This window comes from Salvelinus namaycush, chromosome 10 (assembly GCF_016432855.1).
Source record: "Salvelinus namaycush isolate Seneca chromosome 10, SaNama_1.0, whole genome shotgun sequence".
In the NCBI taxonomy this organism is placed as follows: domain Eukaryota; kingdom Metazoa; phylum Chordata; class Actinopteri; order Salmoniformes; family Salmonidae; genus Salvelinus; species Salvelinus namaycush.
In genome coordinates this window covers 8178400-8196069 of record NC_052316.1, presented here as the reverse complement: position 1 = coordinate 8196069, position 17670 = coordinate 8178400, and the positions used below count along the sequence as shown (strand labels likewise).

Genomic DNA, 17670 nt, shown 5'->3' with positions numbered 1-17670 from the left:
CTATATGGAGAATAGAGTACCGTTTGGGACGTGATTCTGTTCCCTCAATACAGATGAAGTAACCATGAATGTCCACCACTAAACACACAGCGACCAGTTGACCAATAAGTATTCCACTGATAAGTCGTTACATTCAGCTTACCTATAGTGCCTAGTAATGAGCTGGTACTGTACCCCTTAAAGGTAAAAGTGTACAGAGAGTGACCCCCTCACCCCCTCCTTACACCCCCAGCTCTGTATGAGGGGTGTAAACTAAACACCTCTCTGTGCACCACTGAGAATACCAGTCCACTGTGGCCTTAAATCACTGATCTGGTAATTGGTAGGAAAACAGTGGTCCAGCTGTATATAACCTTTTATGTGTTGTCTCAGCTATTTATTATGGTGGTAAAGAGTCTGTGTGTGTGTGTGTGTCTGTGTGTGTCTGTGTCAGGGGTGATTTGGCAGAGTGCTTGAGGAGGGTTGATGGTGGATGATGCTAATTGTCCTCGTAGACCACACAAGCAGTGCTGGACAGTATAAACCTGGTTAGAGGCAGGCGAATGAAGAGGTCAGTCCATAATGGAATGAGAACCCAATGTCATAAAATAATCAAAATAATTGTAGGAATTGCGACGGTGTGAAATTTCCCATATCTCGCTTGCCGTAGTGTAAGCTTACTCCTCGGTTAAGCCGTGCGTCTGTCTCTCGAAGATTTTTTTTCCGAAAACTCTCAAATAGATTTAGCAGCGTTACTGTGTGTGTGTGTGTGTGGGGGGGGGGGGGGTCCCCGATCTGTCCCCGATCTGTCCCCGATCTGATTAATTATATTCTATGCCAGCCACGCACATTGTAATGCAGATAATGTTATACAGAATTATACAGTATTGAGTATACAAAATCCCAGGACAGTCACTGTTATAGCAGTATCGTACCACTGGGTCTGGGTGGGCTGGAACCGAGGCCAGGTTCTAACTGGCGGAGGTCCAGCCTCATTAGCTCAAGCCACTCTTTTGAAGCTCTGTTCAGTGGAGGAGAGAGGAGATTGAACTTTCAGCTGGAAGTGGCCTGGCTACAGCACCGCGGCATGACTTGGGATTGAACAAGAACAGAGAAGCGAGGATCTATAACTGGCCCGCGTTGCCAATGGTCTTTGTTCTCCTGTGTTAGCAGACAGGGAGGGAGTATCGCTGGGGGCGTATTGATGAGCGAGGAGCGAGCTCACCAGGGCTACAGACACATATGCGGTCAAATGCGTGCATTTGCGCGAATGCACGCCCGCGTATACCCAGGCACACGCACGCACACATGTACAGTGCCAGTCAACATTTTGGACACACTTACTCATTCAATGGGTTTTTCATTATTTTTTACTATTTTCTACATTGGAATCATGTAGTAAACAACCTTCTTAATGTGCTTGAGCCAATCAGTTGTGTCGTGACAAGGTAGGGGTGGTACAGAGAAGACAGCCCCATTTGGTAAAATACCAAGTCCATATAATGGTAAGAACAGTTCAAATAAGCAAAGAGAAATGACAGTCCGTCATTTTGAGTCCAAATTTGAGATTTTTTGGTGTCTTTGTGAGACGCAGAATAGGTGAACGGATGATCTCCGCATGTGTGGTTCCCACCGTGAATCATGGAGGAGGAGGAGTGATGGTGTGTGGGTGCTTTGCTGGTTACACAGTTTTTCAACAAGAAAAGGACTCAAAACACACCTCCAGGCTGTGTAAGGGCTATTTGACCAAGAAGGAGAGAGATGGAGTGCTACATTAGATGACCTGGCCTCCACAATTACCTGACCTCAACCCAATTGAGATGGTTTGGGATGAGTTGGACCACAGAGTGAAGGAAAAGCACTCAACAAGTGCTCAGCATATGTGGGAACTCCTTCAAGACTGTTGGAAAAGCATTCCAGGTGAAGCTGGTTGAGAGAATACCAAGAGTGTGCAAAGCTGTCATCAATGCAAAGGGTGGCTACTTTGAAGAATCTAAAATCTAAAATATATTTTGATTTGTTTAACACTTTTTTGGTTGCGACATTATTCCATATGTGTTATTTCATAGTGTTTATGTCTTCACTCTTATTCTACAATGTAGAAAATAGTAAAAATAAAGAAAAACCCTTGAATGAGTAGGTGTGTCCAAACCTTTGACTGGTACTGTACGCGCACACAAACACACAGGCAAATGCGCATTCACACACACAAACACACACACGCTGGCACAAAACATCGGCCACTGTGTTTCTCCACTGTGGTGTGAAGGCTCCCTTTGTTTGGCTGCCCTTATTCCAGTGATAGTGCTGGGTCGGTGTCTGTGTGTCTTGTCTGACTGATTGTCTTACCCTGAATAAGTCAATCACTGCCCTGTTCAACCACACTGGCACACTAAATGTGAACCAGCTACTCTGGGGGGGGGGGGGGTCAGACGTCCAGACCTGCCAGCGATTCTTGCATGACTCTGTGTGTGTTTAGGCATGTGTCTTCCCACTGGGCACACACTGGTTGAATCAACGTTGTTTCGACGTCATTTCAATAAAATTTACGTTGAAACATTGATTTGACATTTGTGCCCAGTGAGTTGTATGTATTCCGTAATGAAAGGATCGTCTCTCAGATACAGAAGCTGACGTTTAGTCAGACAGACAGACAGACAGACAGACAGACAGACAGACAGACAGACAGACAGACAGACAGACAGACAGACAGACACACAGACACACAGACACACAGACACACAGACAGACAGTTAATATGCCAGGCTGTGTGGGGAAACACAAACACTGGTTGATCAGTGCACCAGGGCCCGTATTCACAAAGCACCTCAGAGTAAGACTGCTGATCTAGGACCTGTCCATGTGATCCTGGTCATTATGATCCAACAGTTCAAACTGATCCTAGATCGGCACTTTAGGAATGCTAGCTTTCTCTGCTATGTCCCTCATCCCAGCAACAGTGGTATGTGACTGTGAGACAGCATCTGATGTTATCTGTATGCGGAGAGACAGGATAGGAAGCCGGATCACTTTGAGGGCTACGTGTGATGTGGTGCTGGTCGCTATTAGTACCGTTTTCCTGTTTCCAACCTCTCACACCTTTGGTGTATGGGGGACAGGTGTGAGTGTGTATGTGTGTGTGTGTCTCTGTGTCTGGGTGTGACTATGTACAGTATGTGCGCGTGCTTGCGTGTGTTTGTGTGTCTGCGTGCGTTCATGCGTTCGTGCGTCCGTGACTCGAGGTCCCCTGCTATCTAGAAGTCCCATTGACTGTGAGCGTTCAGGGTCAAAGTACTTGATGCAATCAGCTTCGTAGAATGAGCCTTTCATTTTCCCCCATTAAGCACTAATTGACAGGCTGTTGACAGAGAGAGGGAGAGAGGGAGAACGAAAAAGAGAGCGAGATAGGGAGAGAGGGAGAACAAAAAAAAGAAAGGGAGAGAGGGAGAGAGGGAAAGGGAGAGCGGGAGAGGGAGAGAGAGAGAGAGCACGAAAAAGAGTGAGAGACAGAGGAAAAGGGAGAGCGGGAGAGGGAGAGAGGGAGCGAGCACGAAAAAAGAGTGCGAGAGACAGAGAGAGGGAGAGAGAGGGAGAGACAGAGGGGTAGAGAGAGCATGAAAAAGAGAGTGGGTGACGGGGAGAGGGAGGGAGCGATAGAGAGACGGAGAGAGGGAGAGAGAGAGGGAGGGAGCGATAGAGAGACAGAGAGAAGGACAGACAGAGGGGGAGAGGGAGGGAGCGATAGAGAGACAGAGAGAGAGAAAGAGAAAGAAAAGCCCAGGCCAGCAGTGTGTGTTAATCAGTGGGTCGACTAATAGCAATCTGTATTTTAAGGGCCAATCTAATTAGACCTTTAACGAGGGGCTATGATTACTCTATTAGCCTCTTAATGCCTCATTCAGACCCACTCAGGCCACACACACACAGCCAACCACACACTTTATTGACAAGAGAGAAATGTCTCTCTTTCAGGTGGAAGGACTGGTGTACTCATAGTCCAGATAATTCAGATAAGAAAACTAGAGCAGTCCACCAAGATTTATAGCCGGATGATAGTGTCATCATGACAGCGGGATCCAACGGTCACTGTAGGGCCTATGCTCAGCCGCTAAATGTAAATGTTATCTCCCACTTGATTACCAGTGTTCAGCTGATGTCACCTAACCGTCACTTAGCCTGTGACAGCTGTTACCTCTCAGACGAATAAACTTTGATTGGATTTGATTTTGATTTGTGAACCGGCTTATATCATAACGTCACTAACGCTTCACTTAAAACCTGCAGGCATAAAGCTTTATAATGCAGGTATAACGCTAATGCAGGTATAAGTATGTGTGAGCCTTCATAATGTGTTAGAGTAAGAGTAAGCCAGAGGCATCCATATGACGCAATGGGAAACTGAAGCAGAGGGGCACTGCTCCTCTACAGGTGTTGGACAGAGAAAGCTTACCCCATAAATATTGTGTTTGTAGTTCTGAGGTTTAGATATAGTCCTATCTATATAATGACCAGCCCTAAGGGCAACCTTATCTTCACCGCAACTCACACTCTCTCCTTTCCCTTTTCCCCCAGATTTGTAGATCAGTATCAAAGATCATTGAGCCATGCATTTCAAAGAGGCGGGATTGATTACAGTCTGAAAAGACTAGAGGCAGAGTTTGCCTTCGGGGTGAACACGGTCTAAGAGGAGAACCTGGTAGTTGAGACATGGCTGTCGAGTCCACTCTCTTTCTTATTTGCGGATAGAAAGAGATGATTGGCCGAGGACATGCGAGAGAGAGAGAGAGAGAGAGAGAGAGAGAGAGAGAGAGAGAGAGAGAGAGAGAGAGAGAGAGAGAGAGAGAGAGAGAGAGAGAGAGAGAGAGAGAGAGAGAGAGAGAGAGAGAGAGAGAGAGAGAGAGAGAGAGAGAGAGAGACAGACAGACAGACAGACAGACAGACAGACAGACAGACAGACAGACAGACAGACAGACAGACAGACAGACAGACAGACAGACAGACAGACAGACAGACAGACAGACAGACAGACAGACAGACAGACAGACAGACAGACAGACAGACAGACAGAAAAAGACAGACAGACAGACAGAAAAAGAGAGACAGACAGACAGAAAAAGAGAGACAGACAGACAGAAAAAGAGAGACAGAGAGAAAAAAAGAGAGGTTTGCAATATTGGTTGGAGGTCTTTGTTCTGATTGACCTGTGGTCAAAGGGCCTTGTCATTGATCGGTGGGTCATCAGAGAAGGGCTATGGGGCTGAGGTGGTTCACAATGAGTCAATTTGAGGTTGAATTCCACTAGGAGCACAGCTGCTCAACTCAATATTTGTCTCCTTTTCAGCACCAATTGGGAGATTTACTCTGATATACTCTGTTTTTTTATAATTCATAAATATTTTCCTAAACCTAAAAAATATAAAAGACCAGAGTGAATCTCCCAATAGGTGTTGAAAAGGAGACGAATATACCTATGAGTGTGTTTACATTGCTTTCTTTCATTAATCCATAATATTCTGAACTGTTCTCTCCATATATTCTACTGAGTCTGTCGAAAATTATAATTAAAGGTACACCAAATTTCAAGGGTTGGCTTTAGATAAATGCAGGGAAAACCCTGTTGACAAAGGGAGCTGATCGTGGACTACAGGAAATGGAAGGCCGTGCACACCCCCATTCACATCGACGGGGCTGTAGTGGAGCGGGTCTAGAGCTTCAAGTTTTTTCGGTGGCACGACAACGCCTCTTCCCCCTCAGGAGGCTGAAAAGAGTTAGCAGGGGCCCTCAGATCCTCAAAAAGGTTCTACAGCTGCACTGTTGAGGTCTTCTTGACTGGCTGCATCCCCGTTTGTAATGGCAACGGCCTGGCATCCGTCCGTAGCGCTACAGAGGGTAGCAGGTTGTAGAGCAAACAGGTTATAGAGCAAAAAACGTAATTATCACAACACATAGGTTGTAATATGCCTTTTTTTCTGGCTTGGCCTACCTACACACGCTACTGGAATAAGATAAGTCTAAAAAAAGTAGAATTTTTTAAATTGTATTTCTTTATTTTTTATTTGACCTTTATTTAACTAGGCAAGACAGTTAAGAACACATTCTTATTTACAATGACGGCCTACACCGGCCAAACCCGGACGATAGCAACTACTGAGAGATGCGTAGGAAAGACGTGCGTAGGAAAGGCGTACGGTACATTTCGTAAATCCGAATCGGGATCCATTTGAATGCAATTTTGTGTGCCCAATAATTTAAATTGAACCTAACTTCAACGTCTGGAAAATACGTATTTTAGATGTCTTTTCAACCTCATTTTGCTTACTGGGATTATTCTAGTTTTGTGGGGCAGCAATATTTTTGACTCAGAATGACCAGAACCAGGCCTGGACACAGGAGTAGAAAAGGCCCAGTGCACAAATAAATAAAATATATATATATATGTACATATAGGCCGTATATACAGTACCAGTCAAAAGTTTGTACACACCTACCCATTCAAGGGTTTTTCTTTATTTTTTACTATTTTCTACATTGTAGAATAATAGTGAAGACATCAAAAGTCTGAAATAACACATATGGAATCATGTAGTAACCAAAAACGTGTTAAACAAATCAAAATATATTTGAGATTTGAGATTCTTCAAAGTTGCCTTGATGACAGCTTTGCACACTCTTGGCATTCTCTCAACCAGCTTCACCTGGAATGCTTTTCTAGTCTTGAAGGAGTTCCCACATATGCTGAGCACTTGTTCACTGCTTTTCCTTCACTCACTCTGTGTCTGTTATTTGAACTCTGTAAAGCATTTATTTGGGCTGCAATCTGAGATGCAGTTAACTCTAATGAACTTATCCTCTGCAGCAGAGGTAAGTCTGTGTCTTCCTTTCCTGTGGCGGTCCTCATGAGAACCAGTTTCATCATAGTCCTTGATGGTTTTTGAGACTGCACTTGAAGAAACTTTAAAAGTTCTTGAAATTTTCAGAATTGTCTGACCTTCGTGTCTTAAAGTGATGATGGACTGTCATTTCTTTTGCTTATTTGAGCTGTTCTTGCCATTATATGGACTTGGTCTTTTACCAAATAGGGCTATCTCCTGTGTATCACCCCACCCCTACCACTTAGTGTGTTGTGAATTCTGTAGTTAATGTATTGTAATGTTTTGGCAGGTCAGATACCTTGTCACAACACAACTGATTGGCTCAAATGCAAAGTCACTTTTAACAAGGCACACCTGTTAATTGAAATGCATTCCAGGTGACTACCTCATGAAGCTGGTTGAGAGAATGCCAAGAGTGTGCAAAGCTGTCATCAAGGCAAAGGGTGGCTACTTTGAAGAATCTCAAATATAAAATATATTTTGATTTGTCCCGTCAACAGGACAGTTGTAAATCATGCAGCACGTTGTGTCAAGATCGCACATTTTAGAGAAACAACAAATGTCGGTACATATAAGTGTCTTATATCGGCTGAAAGCTTGAATTCTTGTTCATATAACTGCACTGTCCAATTTACAGTAGCTATTACCGCGAAGAAATACCATGCTATTGTTTGAGGAGAGCTCCTAACAACAAAACACTTTTTTTCAATGCGATAGGTTTGATAAATTCACCTTTGAAGGTGAAATGTGTATTTACATTCTAAAATCTTGCTCTGATTTATCATCCAAATGGTCTCAGAGATAACATGAAGTGTCGTTTTGTTGGATAAAATCCTTTTTCATATCCTAAAAAGGTCCATATAGCATGCACGGGGATTTTGTATTTCCACTCGTTCAATTTGCAAAGAAAGGAATCTGTGAAAATCTAACCCTAAACGTTGTTTCAACCAGTCAAATCACGTTCGTATTTATTCCTCTGAGATCCTAGAAGGTAACAAGACTTCACTATTTCATTAGGGGGGTAGTATATCCTATAGGACACTATATTTGGTCAGAGGGCGACGCCTTCATGGCACGCCAATGACGTGGGTGGCCATCACTTGAACGACTGTATCTTTGTAAAATAAGCACCAATCGGGGACAAACAAAGCTAGCTAGATAGCCAATGAGCTGGGCTTTACGAGGAGTATCCTATATGTCGTAAAATGTAACAACTAACCTTCTACGACTGCATGCCTTTTTATTTTGGACAAAAAATCTAAGGATATTCATAGTTATAAAGTTATGAAAACTGGTGGTTTTGCACATGTGGAACTTATAATATGGCTACTAATACTTGGAAAGCTAAATCAAAGTCCAAGTATAAAGATTTGATGATATTCTTGCAGAAAAATGGAATATGAATGCGAATGTCTCCTTCACGATTTGTCCAAATGTACCTGGGGACTTCACACTAAAAGGTTCAGTCATAGTCAAGTTATCCATCTGAAACTTTGCACATACACTGCTGCCATCTCTTGGACACTATCGGAATTACAACCAGAGTGATGGCTATAACTGTGACCTTTCTCTTGCATTTCAAAGATGGTGGTAAAAAAAACACTGGTTGTTTTTTTTTCTTTGTATTTTCTTCTACCAGATCTATTGTGTTATATTCTCCCAAATTCAATTCACATTTCCACAAACTTCAAAATGTTTCCTTTCAAATGGTACCAAGAATATTGGAAAGATTGGAAGATTGGAAAGCTCCCGCGGTCATCCCCCTCTTCAAAGGGGTGACACTCTAGACCCAAACTGTTACAGACCTATATCCATCCTGCCCTGCCTTTCTAAAGTCTTCAAAAGCCATGTTAACAAACAGATCACTGACCATTTCGAATCCCACCGTACCTTCTCCGCTGTGCAATCTGGTTTCCGAGCTGGTCACGGGTGCACCTCAGCCACGCTCAAGGTACTAAACGATATCATAACCGCCATCGATAAAAGACAGTACTGTGCAGCCTTCTTCATCGACCTGGCCAAGGCTTCAGTGTCAGTTCAGTGTGTCAAATCGGAGGGCCCGTTGTCCTTACCTCTGGGCAGTCTCTATGGGGGTACCACAGGGTTCAATTCTCTGGCCGACTCTTTTCTCTGTATATATCAATGATGTCGCTCTTGCTGCGGGTGATTCCTTGATCTACCTCTATGCAGACGACATCATTCTGTATACATCTGGCCCTTCTTTGGACACTGTGTTAACAAACCTCCAAACAAGCTTCAATGCCATACTCCTTCCGTGGCCTCCAACTGCTCTTAAACGCTAGTAAAACTAAATGCATGCTCTTCAACCGATTGCTGCCCGCCGACCAGCATCACTACTCTGGATGGTTCTGACTTAGAATATGTGGACAACTACAAATTCCTAGGTGTCTGGCTAGACTGTAAACTCTCCTTCCAGACTCATATTAAGCATCTCCAATCCAAAATTAAATCTAGAATCGGCTTCCTATTTCGCAACAAAGCCTCCTTCACTCACGCTACCAAACATACCCTCGTAAAACTGACTATCCTACCGATCCTCGACTTGTCATTTACAAAATAGCCTCCAACACTCTACTCAGCAAATTGGATGCAGTCTATCACAGTGCCATCCGTTTTGTCACCAAAGCCCTTTATACCACCCACCATTGCGACCTGTATGCTCTCGTCGGCTGGCCCTCAATACATATTTGTTGCCAGACCCACTGGCTCCAGGTCATCTATAAGTCTTTGCTAGGTAAAGCTCCACCTTATCTCATCTCGCTGGTCACCATAACAACACCCACCTGTAGCACGCGCTCCAGCAGGTATATCTCACTGTTCCTCCCCAAAGCCAACATCTCCTTTGGCCTCCCCTCCTTCCAGTTATCTGCTGCCAATGACTGGAACGAATTGCAAAAATCTCGGAAGTTGGACTTATATCTCCCTCACTAACTTTAAGCATCAGCTATCTGAGCAGCTTACCGATCGCTGCAACTGTACACAGCCCATCTGTAAATAGCCCATCCAACTACCTACCTCATCCCCATATTGTTTTTATTTACTTGTTTTGCTCTTTTGCACAGCAGTATTTCTACTTGCACACCATCATCTGCACATCTATCACTCCAGTGTTAATTTGCTAAATTGTAATTACTTCGCTACTATTTGCCTATTTATTGCCTTACCTCCTTACTACATTTGCACACACTGTATATAGGTTTTTCTGTTGTGTTATTGACTGTACGTTTGTTTATCCCATGTGTAACTCTGTGTTGTTTTTTTGTTGCACTGCTTTACTTTATCTTGGCCAGGTCGCAGTTGTAAATGAGAACTTGTTCTCAACTGGCCTACCTGGTTAAATAAAGGTGAAATAAATAAAATAAAAATATGCATATCCTTGCTTCAGTGCCTGTGCTACAGGCAGTTAGTTTTGGGTATGTCATTTTGGCAAAAATTGAAAAAGGGGGTTATCCCTAAGAAGTTAACACTTTTGTGGTTATTTCATAGTTTTGATGTCTTCACGATTATTCTGCAATGTAGAAAATAGTAAAAATTAAGAAAAACCCTGGAATGAGTAGGTGCATCCAATCTTTTGACTGGTATTTTTGTAATAATATATTTTTGAAATTCAGATTTTTCACAGGGTGCAGCACCCTCAGAACCCCACCTTCCTGCGGCCATGCTCCACCAATTATACATTTGTCAACTCAATGCTTCTTATATTCCATTTAAAATGTAACATAAATGCACTGTAATTCAAGCTTTAAAACGGCTTTTTTCCCCTCCCTGCCTCATGACAAATTGTGTAGAATAGCAGGATTTCTGCATTAAAGCTGCATCGACACAAACTCTCTTCCCCGTGACAAAATGTGTAGAATTGCAGGAAATTAGCTTGAAAACTACAAAATGTTCCTTCGCAGGTCTCAAGACTTTGTTTGTTCGGGCCATGCGTTTCAAAGTCAAAGTTAAACTTATTGTATCCTATTTATATCTCACTCAAGTTGTGTTCTGATTATGAGGGGGTCCCTGATGAATTTCCTATTACAAAAGGGTTCCCCGGCCCGAAAAAGTTTCAGAAACACTCGCCTACTGGGAATTACAGTGCTGTCCTCCATGTGTACTTCTAATGTACAATGTAGACATAAGACCCATCAACAATGAGTTAATACAGCCTTTATTAGTCAATGACTAGTCATTACAGTCCTAATGAGACATTGATTAAATGCAATGAGGGAGTGGCGGTGAGGATGGTGGTGGTGGTGCAGTATCTTTAAGACATTATACACAATGGATTGGGTGGTGTCAGATGGAACTGGGGTCCATGGCCCATAGGGTTCTGGTCAAAAGTAGTGCACTATGTAGAGAATAATGTGCCATTTGGGAATCAGAGGATGTGTGTATTACGGTAATTGACCAGTAAAAACAGTTTGGCAAGGGTATTTCTCAACATCACATTTGCTTTTATTTTTTATTGTATACCCGGGAAATTCTGGGACGAATAAAAATTCTGGGGAAAAAACTACCAATCTTTTGAAAACCACGGAAATGGGAAATGGCTCTCCTCAGCATATGTGTTAGCAGCTACAGTACATGGCCTATTATGTCACTCGTTAAATAGCCTACCTCTCAATAGGCCATTATTTCCCCAATAAAAACAAACGGCAGCCCATTTCCCTCCGCCATTTACTTCAGAGAGCTTGGCGGCGTCCCAAATGGCACCCTATTCCCTATATAGTGTACTACTTTTGACCATGACCCATAGGGACCCATAGGCACTACATAGGGAATAGGGTGCCATTTGGGACGTAGGTAGGAAGTGTGTTACAGGTAGGAAGAAAAGCGCTGAGTAATATCCTTTAATATTTTTTGATGTGATGTTTTAAATGGGAAGCAGGTTGTCGTGGGAGACAGGAAGGGGCGGGGCACAGGTGTGGTGGGAGCCAATTACTTTTATGACTCAGGTCTCCTCTGAACGCTTGCCAACTACAGCCCCCACAAGCCTCCGCAATCTACCCACTGATTTCACATAATAGAGCCTGTGCTTATTATGACGTTAAAGTGGAAAGGGAAACTAATTGTTTTTGGTCTGATGATGGTAGTTAGGGCGAGGTGTCAATCTTTTATCATACCAGATAGGCATACAGCTAGCCTTGATTTCCAGCCTTCCTTTCAGGATCTGTGTGATGAACGAGGACGGCACCTTGAGACTGGCATAAAGCAAGACGCAGGCACACAAATAATCCTCATTTCTTTTCTGGAGGCTTGCCTGTACCATAACCCAGCCATTCAAAACAATCCAATCTTGACCATTGCCCATGTCTATCAATCATAGTTATACCACATCTTCAGATTTTGTCACTGCGGGTTATTCTTTACAACATGGCCATATAGCCTTGTTCATGCCCTGGGTGACATCAAGCCCTGATGACATGTGGCATTCTGTAAAGGTCACGTCAGCCATCTCAGCTAAGTGTGTCTCTACAGTAGTGGCACCCGTCATATGGGCGCTGGCATCAGCGATTACCACAGCCCACAGGGTGACTATGGTCTTTTTAGGGATGTGTGTGTGTGTGCGTGCATGTGTGTGCGTGCGTGCGTGCGTGTGTGTGTGTGGTTGTCTGATCTCTCTGTATTGGTGGTGTGGCTATACGGGATAGAATTGATGTCCCATACATACAGCAGGCCTATGACTTTAAACACTTCCTGTGTTTCCAGGATCCTATAACCTACAATATCAACAGTTCTGTCGGTCATCAAATATAATTTCCCTCAAATAGAGCATTAGTGTATTTAAATACATTGTACATCACGAACCATATGAGGGTTCCTATTTTATGTAATTTAATTGTGAGGGGATTAGACAAAAACTCAACACAGTATTTCTACAGAACATTCCTCTCACAGGTGACTCCTGTGAAAGGCCTTGGAAGATAAGATATGGATTGCATTTATTTTGTGCTGACATGCAGTCATACTGCTCTGTCGTCCATATGATTTCCTCCTGACAACAACAAACCATAACAGAAAGACTATTTCCTGAATCTTGATTGATTTTGAGATTTGAAAATGGGATTTCTACTATAGATACAAAAGATGTTACCATAGGAGTTGGGAGAGCATGAAACTCGCAACGCTAGGATAGTGGTTTCGATTCCCGGTACCATCCCTAAGTAAAAATAAAAAACATTACGCATTTCTATAAATCGGTTTGGATTAAAGTGTCTACTAAATGGCATTAGATTATATTACAGGAGTGTTATGAAGTGACCTGTAAACTTCCTTCTGACATTCTCAGTTTTTTTGTTGTTGCAACAAACCATTTCCTCTGACCGGCCACAACGTACGGCAAGTTAGCTGTACAGTACATCTACAACTGTATGGATATTATTGTAGAGTCAAAGGCTTCAGGATGTAACCTAGGAGGTAGCCTACCCATGATGCCACCATGCATGTGTTTGTCCTCAGAAACAGAGACAGTGTAGCCTAACCACTGGCCTAACCACCAGCCTCCTTAGTGAGGGATGGGACCACCGCTGAACAGAGAGCAGAACAGATGAGAGTGCTACACAGCTTTGGCAGCCTGGGGGGAACAGCTTTCCAGACAGAGAGGGAATCCATCAGCTCCTGTTCAATGGGGAGATAGCTAGCTAGCCACATAGGCTAGTTTACTGCCTCCTTGTTATGTGTCTGAGACCCCCCCCCCCAGGCTCAGTGGTGAGGACGACTGATGCTGACACATTTTTCTGGAAGGGGGAATGGGAGGGGGAATGGCCGCAGGAAGATGTTTTGGGGGTGGGGGTTCTGAGATTTTTTTCACCTATGATGGCGCAGAATTACATTTTTGCCAGCGCTACAGATGACTATATCGGTCCAGTAATACAGGACTAGACAAAAAAATAAAAATAATAATAATATATTTATTTTATTCTGATTTTTTAGGGGGTGCTGCAGCACCCCTACTTCCCGCGGCTATGGGAGGGAGAGAAGTAGGAAAGGAGGGGGAGGAAGCATGTGTACAGGGTGGTTGGGATGTCTCGAACGTGCACGCATGCAGGTACAAACACACACACACACACACACGCCATAATTAAGTCTTGGTCATTAAAGTGCTTTTTAGGACAGATATAGCTTCAATCAGGGCTGGGAAACCATCCCTAACATGGAGGTTGCCTGGTGCAGACAAGAGTCGACAGGATATGGTGGAGGGAGGATGGGGAGGGAGAGTCTACAAAAACGGGGACAATAAACCACCTGAAAATCAAATCCCATTCCTCTTATCATGGCGCCATTCAGAGACGCTTATCTCACCAGGTAATGTGGTTATAAATTCAATTTCAGCCCCGAGATTTCATTGTTTACTAATGCCTGCATGTTCCGGGCCGGGGAGCGCTGAAAGCCCGGCAACGCTCGATGCGTGTCGGGAAAACTCATTTAGGCTTCCGCGAGGGATGCAAAAAAGGCGTGAGGAACACAGAATGACCTGTCACTTTCCCAAGGACACTGAGTGTTTTTTTTGCTATTTGCGGCCATGTTTTATTCAGCAACCATTTTTTCCCTATTTGGGTGCTCATTAGGCACTCGTAGCTCAGCTGATGTCAGAGGGGACGCCAACCTGCTCCCAGCATGCCACATGTCATGTATTTTGTCCGTATGAGTGTCGCTGATGTGTTGTGTAATAGGTTCCTGAGGGAAGCAGATAGGTGACTATACATGCTGCAGGCCCCTAATAGGCTCTCAGGTTTAAAAAATCTGTGTGGCTCACTTGGTAGAGGACGGCACTTGCATTGCCAGGGTTCTGAGTTCGATTCCCACGGGGGACGAGTATGAAAATGTATTCCCGCACCACTGTAAGTTGCTCTGGATAAGAACGTCTGCTAAATTATGTAAATGTGAAATGGCTGGGGTGATACCGTGACGGTGTTCTTAATGGTGATAAGTCGGCCTACTGTATGAGGCCTTTGTTTTTATTCATGTCCTTGCTATTGACCGTACTGTATATTCCCTCTGTAATGGCTATATTATGGCGTTCTCTAGTCTGGTTGTGTTGAGATATAGAGGGAAATACGATGCAGAGAGATGGCCATACCTTTCTGCATGTGATTAATGGCTTTCAGGAGTAAATCACCTCATTTACCTGGTAAAATGTTGATATAGTATAACTCCCTTCCCAGCTGGCTGCTTATGGCCATATACCATCAGTGAAACCCAATGGGCCGGGTGGGCCGGGCTAATGTTCCCATTGACAGCCTATGATGTAGGCTCACTGACAGGGTGGTGGGAGTGTGTGGGGGGCGGTGTGTGTGTGTACTTGTGTTCATGTGTGTGTGTGTGCATTAGCGTTCGAGCACGTGTGTGTGTTAAACCTGAATCCGATTTGACACCGAATATTCTAATGACGTTCTCTTGCCTCCTCCCTCCACCTTTCCTCCCCTCTGTGTCAGTAGGTAAGGGGAACGTCCTGTATGACTCCCAGGCCCCAGTGTGTCCTGTGTGCCATGCTGTATTACGACCAGGTGAGCTACAGGAGCACATGGAGCAGGAGATGGGCAGACTGACACAGTTACAAATCAGGTAGGCATCTCTCTCTCTCTCTCTCTCTCTCTCTCTCTCTCTCTCTCTCTCTCTCTCTCTCTCTCTCTCTCTCTCTCTCTCTCTCTCTCTCTCTCTCTCTCTCTCTCTCTCTCTCTCTCTCTCTCTCTCTCTCTCTCTCTCTCTCTCTCTCTCTCTCTCTCTCTCTCTCTCTCTCTCTCTCTCTCTCTCTCTCTCTCTCTCTCTCTCTCTCTCTCTCTCTCTCTCTCTCTCTCTCTCTCTCTCTCTCTCTCTCTCTCTCTCTCTCTCTCTCTCTCTCTCTCTCTCTCTCTCTCTCTCTCTCTCTCTCTCTCTCTCTCTCGTTTAGTGCTTCCAGATGTGGTTGTGATTATTAATATTTACAGATAGCTGGAGGGCCCCTCCATCATATTTCCTGTCTCCTTTGTCACTGGAGTGTAATGTTTACAAGGTGCCTCATTTTTCTCAGCATATTTCATAACGGCCCTCCTGCCCCAGGCGACACTTCCTACAGCTAGGCCAATATAATGCCTCTATAATGCCTGCTCTCAATGCCCATAATCAGCTAACATGCGCGCGCGCGCACACACACACACACACACACACACACACACACACACACACACACACACACACACACACACACACACACACACACACACACACACACACACACACACACACACACACACACACACACACACACACACACACACACACACACTACCTGCTTAGGCCACAAGAATGATTTGTCCAATAAAGACATTACTTGCCAAATCTGCTTAACAACCGTGATGAGGACAATAATGGCTTCAAATTAAACATGGCCCTTGGGTACTAGGTGTGTGCGTGTGTTGTGTGTTGTGTGCGCATGTATGTGAACCTTGGACATTAGATAGGCTATCGGTACCACTGGCATGGAAAATAAGCAACAATAAACAGTGTCAATGTTCAATATTGTAGCATTTGTTTCCTGTCTGGGCACCCTTTAAAATGTTCTTTCTATCTTCCCTTTGACAGTATTAATTCAGTGCAGAGGGACAATCCATTAGGGGCTTCAAAGGTAAATACATGCACTTATGGTCACCCCTTGACTTTTTGCACATTTTGTTACATTACAGTCTTATTCTAAAATTGATTAAATCGTTTTTTCCCCTCATATATCTACACATAATACCCCACAATGACAAAGGAAAAACAGGTTTTATTTTTTTATTTAAAAAAAATCACATTTACAAAAGTATTCAGACCCTTTACTCAGTACTTTGTTGAAGTACCTTTGGCATCAATTACAGCCTCAAGTCCTCAAGTCTTCTTGGGTATGACGCTACAAGCTGTATTTGGGGAGTTTCTCCCATTCTTCTCTGCAGATCCTCTCAAGCTCTGTCAGGTTGGATGGGGAGTGTCGCTGCACAGCTATTTTCAGGTCTCTCCAGAGATGTTAGATTGGGTTCAAGTGCGGGTTCTGGCTGTGCCACTTAAGGACATTTAGAGACTTGCCCCGAAGCCACTCCTGCGTTGTCTTGGCTGTGTGCTTTGGGTTGTTGTCGGAAGGTGAACCTTCGCCCCAGTCTGAGGTCCTGAGCGCTCCGGAGCAGGTTTTAATCAAGGACCTCTCTGTACTTTGCTCCGTTCATCTTTCCCTTGATCCTCCCAGTCCCTCCTGCTGAAAGACATCACCACAACATGATGCTGCCACCACCATGCTTCACCGTGGAGTTGGTGCCAGGTTTCCTCCAGACGTGACATTTGGCATTCAGGCCAAAGTGTTCAATCTTGGTTTCATCAGACCAGAGAATCTTGTTTCTCATGGTCTGAGAGCCTTTAGGTGCCTTTCGGCAAACTCCAAGTGGGCTGTTATGTGCCTTTTACTGAGGAGTGGCTTCTGTCTGGCCACTCTACCATAAATGCCTGATTGGTGGAGTGCTGCAGAGATGGTTGTCCTTCTGTAAGTTTCTCCCATCTCCACAGAAGAACTCTGGAGCTCTGTCAGAGTGACCATTAGGTTCTTGGTCTCCTCCCTCACCAAGGCCCTTCTCCCCCGATTGCTCAGTTTGGCCGGGCAGCCAGCTCTGGGAAGAGTCTTGGTAGTTCAAAATTTCTTCTATTTAAGAATGATAGAGGCTACTGTGTTCTTGGGGACCTTCAATGCTTCCCCAGATCTGTGCCTCAAAACAATCCTGTCTCTGAGCTCTACGGACAATTCCTTTGACCTGATGGTTTGGTTTTTGCTCTGACATGCACTGTCAACTGTGGGACCTTATATAGACAG

General features: G+C 44.2%; 1 protein-coding gene across 1 annotated transcript in view; it reads left to right on the top strand.

Moving 5' to 3' along the window:
- Positions 1-17670, top strand: part of LOC120055140 (E3 ubiquitin-protein ligase RNF220-like) — a 44397-nt gene that overhangs the window by 14450 nt on the left and 12277 nt on the right. The window contains exon 2 of the mRNA XM_039003065.1: positions 15296-15422. Coding sequence (XP_038858993.1) covers positions 15296-15422 — 127 coding nt within the window. The remainder of the gene's footprint in view (positions 1-15295; positions 15423-17670) is intronic.